The sequence below is a fragment of the Acartia tonsa genome, chromosome 7, assembly GCF_053477335.1.
Source record: "Acartia tonsa isolate MP-2025a chromosome 7, ASM5347733v1, whole genome shotgun sequence".
NCBI lineage: Eukaryota > Metazoa > Arthropoda > Copepoda > Calanoida > Acartiidae > Acartia > Acartia tonsa.
This window is the reverse complement of record NC_137266.1, coordinates 22,173,351-22,185,188: the sequence shown is the minus strand read 5'-3', so window position 1 is coordinate 22,185,188 and position 11,838 is coordinate 22,173,351. Positions and strand designations below refer to the sequence as shown.

Below are 11,838 nucleotides of genomic sequence, written 5' to 3'. Positions count from 1 at the left end.
TCAAACCCATCAAGTCCCCTATGAAGATTTGATGCGCTACGTGTGGCGGGTTTTATGTTACTTGTTATGTTACTACTACTATCCTTTATCCTAATATCTTCTTTTCTTATCTAGTATGGATAATCAATCTTATCTTGTGAATGAAATTTTCAAGTTTCCATTAGCACCTATAATCCAAATAGGAAACAAGAATGATTATTTTCTTGTGGATTAACTCCAAAATGGGATTAGTTTTTTTTGCAGGGATTTTTAGGCAGGGGACAATGGAGAATAATGGAGATGGAGTATAAATTAATGTAAACTCCAAATCATAAAAAAATGAAAGATGAGTTTTAAGTCAAGGAAGGTTTTTTGTAAAGTTTCTACAAACATTAGACTATTATTTTTTATAGAGGAATAATTGAATTTTGAGAATAGAACTACAATTTTCAAAAATAGATAAAATCCTGTTTAGAGCTCATATAAGGCTTCCATGAAAATAAGAACCTGCTAGTTTAGTGGTTAGAGATATATTTTGTTCCAGACAAATTGACATAATTTTTAAATATATTATAATAAAAGTATGCAAAAGTGTTGTCAAAGTTTAAATCATACATTAGCTTTCCTACAAAACAGGAAAGTTCATGAAAAACATTACTTTCTTTATTTGAAAAAGAAAATCTTCCGAAATATTACAAAGATTTTCAACAATCTTACAAATAGATTTGTTATTAACCATAATATACGCTTTCATAAGCTTGTAAATCAACAGGATAATCTTGACTTAATGGAGCATTATCATAATAATCTTGTGACAATGGTTTATCTTGATAAGGCTGTTGATCATATGCATAATCTTGTGCTTCAAATAGTTGGGACTGCTGATCATATTGATAATCTTGATATTGGTCCTCTGCATAGTCTTGTGGTTGACCTCTGTTTTGGGTGCTCCAGTTTGGACCACTTTTTCTGCCCTTATTTCTCCATTTAGGGTTTCTTTTCTTATTCCTTTGTTTATACTTGTCATTATAGGCACTGGGTGCCTTAGGTATGTTCATGTTCCAAGTCGGTGTTTTTGGTTTCTTCATATTCCATTTTGGTGGTTCAGGTTTGTTCATATTCCAGGATGGTGTGTCAGGTTTGTTCATTTTCCAGGATGGTGGTTCAGCAGGTTTGTTCATATTCCAGGATGGTGGTTCAGGTTTGTTCATATTAAAGGATGGTGGTTCAGCAGGTTTGTTCATATTCCAGTATGGTGGTTCAGGTTTGTTCATATTCCAGGATTGTGGTTCAGGTTTGTTCATATTAAAGGATGGTGGTTCAGGTTTATTGACATTCCAAGTTGGAGGTTCAGGTTTGTTCATATTCCAGGATTGTGGTTCAGGTTTATTGACATTCCAAGTTGGAGGTTCAGGTTTATTGGCATTCCAAGTTGGTTGTTCAGGTTTTTTAACATTCCATGTTGGTTGCATAGGCTGAGGACGAAATTTTTGAGGAGGAGGGAAAACTTGAGGCTTATCTGAAGGTTAATTCATCCAAATTGTCTTATTTTGGTAATCATTGTTTTTGCCTTTTATACATTTATGATTGGTCTGTACAAAAACACAAAATCAAGTTTGGGCAAACAGGACAAAGTAGATTTTTAGTTGCCTAGAAATATATATGTCATTTGTACCATAACCGTCAGACTGACGGACCAAATAAATTATATGCTGGATGCACTTTAGCATAGTATCTACACAAAAAATTTCAACTGTCTATCTTAAAAAGCATGTGAGAAAATCAGGTTTCTTAAGGACAGGCTGACAAATTTTGGAATTATAAGGTAGCTTTGATACTAAAAATAGGACAATTTAGATGAGGCACCCTGTATAGTAGGTTTCTGCCACATCATATTAGGATCAGGATCTGGATCTGACATTTGAAAATTCACAATAGGATCAGATGCAATGTTTGCTGGTGACAATGGAGCTGGTGGCGGTTTCGGCTTTTGCCAGGTAGGGATGGGGTCAGGTGGGGCCGTGTCGTCAGGCTTCTCCCAGGGGGGCAGGGGCAGGGCATTGGACTTAAATGTTGGATATTGACCTTGTCCTAAAACACCTAAATAAACAGTTTTTATCCATTACAACTTTTTAAAACAATTTTTTCTAAGAGTCTGTTTGATAACTCAGATATATATAATGGTTGGGATTTAAGTCAAGCTTAAGATTAATCCTGGGTTTATGTAAAATTTATTAGGCCACCCTATAACAGAAATAGTGTACAAAAAGAGTTTCACCCCCCCATAACTAAAATCTGTAAAATGTTTTTATTTAAAGAACTTTAACGGTGAGTGAAGTTTAATGTTAAGACTCTAAGGGACTAGGTATCGCTTCGGGTACTAGACCTCTCTCCACGCACCTTGGAACATACATACAATACTTCTGATTGCGGTGTAAAGCGTCCAATCACCCATCAGACAACCAACTCTCTGATATGCACGACCTTTGTCTGAGAAGTCCCAACTGTGCATAGTAGCGAGTTGCGCCTGTTTTGGGCCAAGGCATTCCCCCACTCTAACTATTTACGTCACGCATCTGATATAGTAGCAGTGGGAACCATTTTTAACGTCTTTAGTTATGACGCGGTGTCGGACCGAGATTCGAACCTATCACCTTCCCGACGACAAGTGGATGCGCTACGTGTTGAGCCACGGTCTTGGGTTAAGTTTAATGTTAGTCATGGGTTTATGACAGTGTTTATTAGGCCACCCTATAACAGCAATGGTGTAATAAAAAGTTTCACCCCTTATTTTATTCAGATACTGAATTAAAATTGAATAAAGCCAAATTTAGCAAAGGGCACAACCACTTTTGATTACAAAAAATACCTTGTTGTAATGAAGTAAAACAAATAAGAACCAACAACCCTCCATTCAAATTTATCTAAAAAATATAGATGTTAGATTTTTTTTTATTTTTATTGTAATTTTAATTCCAAGCTTTCTCTTTTGATACAATTTACAATAATTCATAGGATTAGCAGGCTCAGTATTACAGGCGAAGCATCTCTATGATACAGTCTTAAAGTGAAAGTTTGTCCATATTAATTATGCTGAATTAAAGTAAATTTGCAATAATGTACTTTGTATAATTCTGTATGTTAATATAAGTACTGTCACTATTCTTTTATAAAAGAATTATAATCTATGTCTGTCAATCTGTATGTACTGAAAAATCGGATAACCTCTGAACTAATATGTGTCTACTTTATATTGCAGCTTATCATAGGTCCTGGGAAGGTTTAAAGCTATTGGGGAAGGTACTACCACCCTCCCAAGAGAAATCGCCAAAAAAACACCTTCTAGCGGCCTTTTACACATTTTTGAATAAACAGCTGATCTTGACATAAATTGAAATAAAAACATTTTACCTGTTTAGCCGCTAGTATTTATTAAAGCACTAAATTTGTAAAGCTGAGCTTTTATGGATATTGTCATTCCTGTTCGGTGTTAGTATAAAATATTACCAATCCCATATGTTATGCAATTATCAGATGACTAAACATATAAATATCAACTTTAGAAGAAGAAAACTTGCAATTATAACTGGCTACTTGCGAATATTCGTTATTCAAAATTATGTGTTAACCAGTAACCACATCTATAACACATGACAAGATCGATTATGAATTTTAAAAGAAGAAAAGTAAGCTTTAATACAGTCTAAATTAGTTTAACACTGGATCTGCTATTCCAAATGATGAATACATCCTAATTATAGAATAACTGCTATAGATTAATTACTATCGGCTGAATCCCTGGCATATAGGGGGATTTGTATTAAAAGGAACAGAAAAGGGTTGTAAAATAGCTTAAAACCATCTATATGTAAATAAAAGAGTTCAGTAGATATTGCGATTTTAAGCTTCAGACAAAAAAACTTACTACTTAATTATAGGTACATATATTTACAAATTTGTATTTATTTTACATTTGTTCACTTTATATGTCAAGCTGTCAAAAAATTAATAGTGTTGGCTTATTAATAATTCTATTGAGTAGTTATTAATTATATTCATCAATAGATTAATGTGAGAGGGAGGGGACATTGGGCTGTTTATTACACTAGTAACCAAAATCTTATAATGACATTTTCTTATTTGTTAGCCTAACAATTTTGGCGACTTTGAGTTTTTATTGGTTGGTTCATTAAGTATAAGTGTATAAATGTTTCAACCATTTATTGTAATCTACAGAAGGAGTATTTTTTTGTATTATCATTGAGGATGTACATAAATTTACCGGCCATTGTCTTATCCCTTTAGATCCCTGATTATTGGGTGTGTGTGTGTTCGTGCGAAACGCTATTCTAAAGTCAAGAAAGCATTAATTTGTCATTTTTGTTTTTCCGATTGTCTGATTTGTTGAGAATCTAAATAATTGATGCACATTCCCCATTATGATAAACCAAATTACCCATTCTGTAAATTAAACATTTGTTGATTAGTTAAAACACAGCTGATTTGTAACATCCAATCAAGATTTTCGAATAAGTCTTAAATTTCTGAATGTTTCAAATGAGAAATTCCACTACAACCCTATTAATAAACTATCTATAAAGCAAGACAAAAGTATAATATTTCAAAGATGCTATTGAAACATATAATTAATCCAATAGAAGTATGTCATTTAGAAAATTTTAATTGTTCTTATTATCAGTGGATCTTAAGATTATGACCTCTGTAAAATGTATTATCAAATTATTAGGTTACTAGCGGCTACGCCCCTAGAGACCTCTAGACCACTTGAGGAGAGTCGAATTTGATAACCAAATTTATTATTTTAGATTTTTTAAAAAAGTAATAAAAAATTTTTTTTGTCGGGAGGGATTTTTTTTTGGGGGGGCCCCCATTTTAAATTTTAGTTAAAAAATTTAAAAAAAATTGAGGGGGGTTTAAATTTTTATAGAGCAATTTCTCTTAAGAGGGTGGTGGTACCCTCCCCACAATAGTTATAAACCTTCCCGGGACCTGTTAAGGAGAACCCGATCGGTTCAGCGGTTAGCGAGATCCTCCGGTACAAACACACAGACAAACATCAGTTTACTTTATTATAAGGATTAGATTATTACTATACCAAAAAATTTTTAGCAAATTTGAAATGATTTATTGATATTTGGATAAGCGGAAGCAATAGTACACCATTTAACTGTTTCTTGTGTCCATAGAATTAAGATGTACTATACTTAATAATAACCCAGCAGGGGCGTCCAAGCTTTTTATTTTGGGGGGGGTAAAATTTTTTTAAGGGGGGGGTAATTTGGTTTTGGGGGGGGTAAAATGGCGCGCGAAGCGCGCCGCAAATTTTTTTTACCCCCCCCAAAATTTTTACCCCGGGGGTAAAATTTGCTTGGGGGGGGTAATTACCCCCCCCGAAATCTGTTGGCAGGGGTAAAATTTGTTTACCCCCCCCAAAATTTACCCCCGGGGTAAAATTTTTGGGGGGGGTAATTTAAATTTTATAAAAAATTTAGTATTAAAAATGCGCGCGAAGCGCGCAAAAATTTTTTTTGTTAAAGATTTTCTATTTTGGGGGGAGTATTTACCCCCCCAAAATGGTTTGGGGGGGGTAAATACCCCCCCCAAAATCGTTGGGGGTGCCTACGGCACCCCCAAGGTAGGGGTAATTTTTTTTGGGGGGGGGTATTGTTCACAAAATTTTGGGGGTGCCTACGGCACCCCCAAAATCGTTTGGGGGTGCCAAATGGCCCATTACCCCCCCCCTTGGACGCCTATGTAACCCAGGAGAGGTTTTATTCATAAAAGAGAAAAAATCTTAGAAAAAATTAACAGGTAAGGTAGTCCTATATACTAAAGTAACAAGTATCTCTTGTTCTTAATTTCTGTCCGTACGGAAATATCCGAAACCGCTGGATCTGTATCGCTCTCCCTTACAGTGAAGCTTCTTATTTATCCCGAAAAGTTTTTCTGTTATAAAGGATTAACCTACACCCTCCCACGAAAAATCACCCTCCAATTTAATGCCTATTTATCAACTATCAAATAATGGGAAATATGGAGAATTTTCGCAACTAATCATGAAGGGCCTGATTTTTTATATTCATTTTAAACTTTTAATTCATAAGAAAATTTGAGTCTTATTTATGAAGAAATCTTTGAACTTAAGTATGACAACATTCAGACGAAGTAAATCCAGAGAGGGAGGGAAAATTGAACTTCTTATTAAGTAAGACGAATGGTTAACGGACCCAACATGTAAAATTCTCAGAATGAAAAACTCAAGGCATCAAACCTTTTAATTTATTCAACGTTTCGAGGGCAAAACTGCCCTCATCATCAGAAAACTAAACAAAAAAATAGCAATTAAAATTTATCAAAATATGCATTTTAAGTCAATTATTACTTAATATATGTTTCATAGGCATTTTTACATATAAAAAAAAGAATTAAAATTCCCTATGGTTACACATTGATAACAAATAAAGTGAATAAATAGGATATATGTTTATACAAGGTTAATTAAATGCAAAGTAGGGCAGTTTAAATAACAAAATAGAATTAAATTTTAAATAAAATCTTACTTTTTTTCGTCCATGTACATTATTAACAAAACACAAATTGAAACTGGCAAATTTTTGATTGATTTTTGTAAATTTTTTGAAAGTTGGACGGTCAAATTAAACAAGTTATTAAATCATTTGCTCTAGAAAAAACTTCAGTATAGGTGCACTTCTTATTACACTAGTCCCCAAAGTTTTACAATAAAGATTTTTAATTCGTTGGCTTAACAATTTTGGAGCTTTTACTGAATTTTGATTGGTTGGTTTAACTAGATGAGTGTCTAAACGTTTCAACTTCTAATTGTAATCTACAGAAGGAGTGATTTTGTGTATTAATATTGGGGATGTACATAAACTTATCGGTCATTGTCTTATTCCTTTATATCCCTGGGTAAATAATTAAATAATGAATATCTTAAAAGGTAAAACGGACAAAGTAAGTTAGAGAGTTATTGTTACAGGAATCTTGCAATGTTTTAAATCAATATAACAATTTCGTACTATCCGTTAATAACTAACGTACGAATCAACTTACCGACCCTAAATGAAGAAAATATTCGCTTTCTGAAAGTATAATATTAATCTACAGGGTCAATAAATCACATTCTATCCTATAATAATAATTGCTAATTAGATATTGATTTTCATTTTGAATATGATATATAGTATGCTTTATATGTTTAACAGCACAGCTACTTTAAAATTATGGTCTATCAATACTTCTGTATATACTGTATTCAGTGATTGATCTACAATACCTTCTAAAATATAGAATTTTTTTTCTCAAAAACATAGGCTAATGACTAATGATAGGCCCTTGCACATACTAAATTACAAATTGAAGGCCTGTATACAAATTTATTGACAAATAATTGGCCAGTATGACGTCATTTTTTTATAAACACTATAAAAAGTATCGCAAAAACACTAATTTATTAGAATAATATACATTTTCTTTCTTTTTAGATATAACTTTCTTTGAAATATAACTTGTTGAACTATTTATAAGTATTCTTGTTTGAATTTGATGAATTCATACTGCATAGAAACTAATAATGTTGCATGAAGAAAGTATACTATTGGAATTGATTTTCTATGTAGACATATATAACACTAGTTTCTTTGCCCCTAGCCTCTAGGGGATGGCGCTGAAGGTAAGGAAAATAAATTAAATCCATCACAAACAATTTCCGATATAGACAAAAAATCATATCTATAATACAAAGTAGAATAATGTCTGTCCGTCCCTTCTTCTGTCCGTCCATCCGTCTGTCCCTTAAGATCTCGATAACAACTGAACCGATTGGATTCTACTCTTCAGGGAATATACCTACCGGTCTTGTGGTGGGTTTAGTCTATTTTCTTATGGTGTGTGACACCCCCAACCCCCCAAAAACAAAAAACAAAATCCCCCCATTTTTGTATTTGTTTATACGACAAATTGGCGCAGTTGCAGTGGGGGAGGGTACCTATTTTTTTTAAGGTAGGGGCCTATTTTTTTTAAAAATTACTCTTTAGGGCAAAGCCCCTAGAGGCTAGGGGCGAAGCCACTTGTTACTTTATATTATATGAGTAATTGCTTATAATATTAGTTACATTTCCAGGTTTAAGATATTTTACCAAAATTATTTTTATCTTATCCAAAAAAAAAATTCCCCTGATATAAAAATTGTCATGGGGTGAAGTTTTAGTTTTATCAGCTAAATTTCTTTTTGGGGGTTAAATTTGACCCTATTTATAAAATATTTTACATACGGGCTAATCCACTAATAGTTTAAAAACATTAGCATTGTAAAATATTAAAAAGTAGTAAAAAAATGGTTTTCAATAATACAATATTTGTTTCACAGTGATACGAAAATAGAATATAAATTGATAAACATACCCAATGAATGATGATAAACAAAATTACCCCATCTGTAGACCAAAATTAAAAAGTAAAAAAGTTTAGACACTGCTAGAGTGAACCTACCAATTAAGATTAATAAAGGTATTTAGAGAATTTAGGCCAACTTAATTCATAATGTTCTTTCCTTCTCTGAGTATAACATACTTTTCCATCATTATTTTTGTTGTTAAAGACTAAATCCGATTTGCATGTCAAGCAAAGATCAGAACAACGTTCTATTCAAAAGATCAGACCAAAGCAATCTTTTTAATGTTGATTGTATTGACTTAAGAAACATGTTTTACGCTTCAATTGAAGTTGAATATCGACGAAACCCAATCTGTCCCACTTTTGAGCAAGACGATTTCCTTTTCTCCCATTTCTTTTGAAGAGATTTTCTTCCCCCCTTCCCTTTTTCTTTTCCCTTTATATGACGTCATATAGGAATCGTCTTGCTCAAAAGTGGGACAGATTGGGCTTCGTCTGAATATCAAAGAAAATCTATATACATGGTAAAATAATATTGTATGATATTAAACGCTGTTGTCCGCGGATAAGAAATTAAAAATTGTACGTTTTATATTGCTTTGATTATTTCTATCAAGTCCCTTTTTTTTCAATACAATTGTTTTATCCAGTGAAAATGAATCAAATTCTAAGTGTCTTAATCAATTCATAAATAAACACAATAAATTATGCTTTCCCTGCCATTAAACAAACAACCCTACACTTATTAATTATCAGAAATAGGGGAAAACCTTCTAAGTCTTTTAATTCATTTGAATATTGTGATGTTTTTGGGATTTTTTAACGACCCATTATATACATTTTCCCTTTTATTTTATATCCATTTAAATATCATAAAATTTTAAACTCACTTTAATTTTATGTTGTTAAACTTTTTCCTGTAAAAATGTAATGCTGTTATTATATTAGCATAATAGGATAGTTTTATTCTATAATAATATAATAAATATCCAAAATAGGGATAGTTTTAGGCTATTTTCCTCGCTTCTCATCTCCTTCTATTAGATTTCCCCTTGATGCTAGAGGCGCAGCCGCTAGTAGTCAATATAAATCATTAAAAATGTATGTCTCTTTTATAAACAGAGGATATAGACAGGGAGGTGGGGACATTAGGCTGTTTTACGTACACTAGTCTTATTCGTTGGCTTAACACTTTTGGGGACTTATATTGAATTTTGATTGGTTGGTTCATTTAGTTATGTGTCTAAGCGTCTCAACTACTATTGTAATCTAAATAGAAGGTATTTTTGTGTATCGTCATTAGGGATGAATATTGTCTTATTCCTTTAAATCCCTGCATTAGTGCGCCCGGAATGAACGAACAAACTGTAATAAAAAAATAATTATTATCATTATAATTGTAGTTGGCCAGGTTAAAGCCCCAAATAGACCCTCGCATGCAACTAAAGAAAGCAGTAAGAGAAAATTATAGAGTACCTATTCTATTGAAAAACAACATTCGTTCAATGTCCCTTTTCTAGGAAAAGATAGATAGACTTAATTCATTTATAAGGTTTTTTTTTATAAATATAGGTTCAAATAACTATATCAACATGATAAATTCACTGAGTGAAAAAGTCTTTGATACTTCCCAGCTATATTTCGGTGGACATTGCACCCTCTTCAGTCTTGAGTTTAGTTGGATGTTAAAATAAACTGTAAAGCTACTCTATAATTGACGGCGTATCTTCATGATTTATTAGTAACTAGCGGCTTCGCCCCTAGCCTCTAGGGGCTTCGCCCCAAGAGGTAATTAAAGAAAAAAAAATAATTACCTCTGGAGATGCCCCCACAAATTTTAAATAATTAAAAAAAATTGAGGGGGGATTTATTTCATTTTTTGGGGGGGTTGGGGGTGTCCCACCCCACAAAAAAATAGCCTAAAACCACCACAGGACCAGTAGGTATATTCCCTGAAGAGTAGAATCCGTTCGGTTCAGTGGTTACCGAGATCTTAAGGGACGGACAAACGGACAGACAGACAGACAGACAGACAGACGGACGGACGGACAGACATCATTCTACTTTGTATTATTTACTTTTCTCTCGCACTCCTCTACCGTTTATTCTTGTCTAAATTTATTTTGATTTATATTCATTATTCTCTCTGGTTTAAGTATATTTTTTTATTAGGGACATAAAAAATGTTTCTATGACAAAAAATCTATTTCATAAATTGACTAAAGTAACATCAGGGATATAAGGGATAAGACAGTGGGCGATAAATTAAAGTACATCCACAATGATGATAAGCTAAATTATCCCTGTAGATTAAAAATATACATGGACACTGCTAGTTCAAACCAACCAATCAAATTTAGATGTCCACGAATTAACAAAAAACGTTTTTTCTAAAATTTTGGATACAAGCATAAATTACGGTACAATGCCCCTACCACCCTGCCAAAAATTACAAAACACAATGCGCTAAAAATTCCACAGATGTTTAAAATTGCAAAATATTTCATTTTTGACAAAATAGTGTTTAATAATAAGAGTTTTGCAAAGAGTCCGTTGCATTTTGTGCTTTAGCAATAGTTTGCGATTATGATGTGTTGATAATATGATCTTGACGAAAGAGATTGCACACCACAATACAATTAATTGGTTTATTTATATTTGTCTATGTAATTATTTTTATTGCTGTAGTAAATATACTTTAATTTTGCGTATATAACATGGAGCATTTATAAAATTAATATACATTATTGAAGTAGAAGCTGAACCCTTAGCATCTAGGGTATTGGGGGCAATAAAACAGCCTTAAACCATCTAAATCTCAAGATTATTACTTATAAGTTAATTATTCAGGGAAGAACGGGACTTTGACTGTTTATTAAACTATAGTCCCCAAAGCTTTTTAACAAAGTTTTCTTATTCGTTGGCTTTAGGAAATTTTATTAAGTTTTGATGGGTGGGTTAATCAAGTTGAGTGTCTAAACGTTTCAACCATTTTTGGAAGTCTAGATAAGATATATTTTGTGTATTTTTATTGGGCAAGTAAATCATTTTATCGGGCATTGTCTTATCTCTTTAGATCCCTGAAATTAATCTATAAACATCCCGGGACCTATGTATAGCTTCCCTAAAATTGAGAACTCATTGGTTTGGTGCTTAATGAGATATTATGTTCATTTTACGCATGTTCAAAGCACCTTTTAACTACATCCTAATATTTAAGTCCATAGCCCCGAGGGTCCAAAACAAAACTGGTGTTAACTATATGATTTTATTTTAATATTCGTTGAAAATTGTCTGTTTGTAGGATACTATAAATGAATTTTCAGTATGGTTATAATCTAGCGGATATTAAAAGGTTTCGAAGCCAAATTGGAAAAGATTATTATCTAATTTTGTTCAGTTGCAATATATCAAAAAAAAGTT

General features: G+C 32.6%; 1 protein-coding gene across 1 annotated transcript; it reads right to left on the bottom strand.

Annotated features, from left to right (window-relative positions):
- Window positions 1-620: 620 nt before the first annotated feature.
- LOC145325064 (uncharacterized) lies at window positions 621-3,530 on the bottom strand. The gene is made up of 4 exons (XM_080167887.1): window positions 3,487-3,530; window positions 2,849-2,903; window positions 1,846-2,079; window positions 621-1,498 (listed from the first exon to the last, which is right to left on the bottom strand). Exons 1-4 carry the CDS (start codon window positions 3,493-3,495, stop codon window positions 711-713), a joined length of 1,086 nt encoding a protein of 361 aa, XP_080024013.1. The 5' UTR covers window positions 3,496-3,530; the 3' UTR covers window positions 621-710.
- Window positions 3,531-11,838: the final 8,308 nt, after the last annotated feature.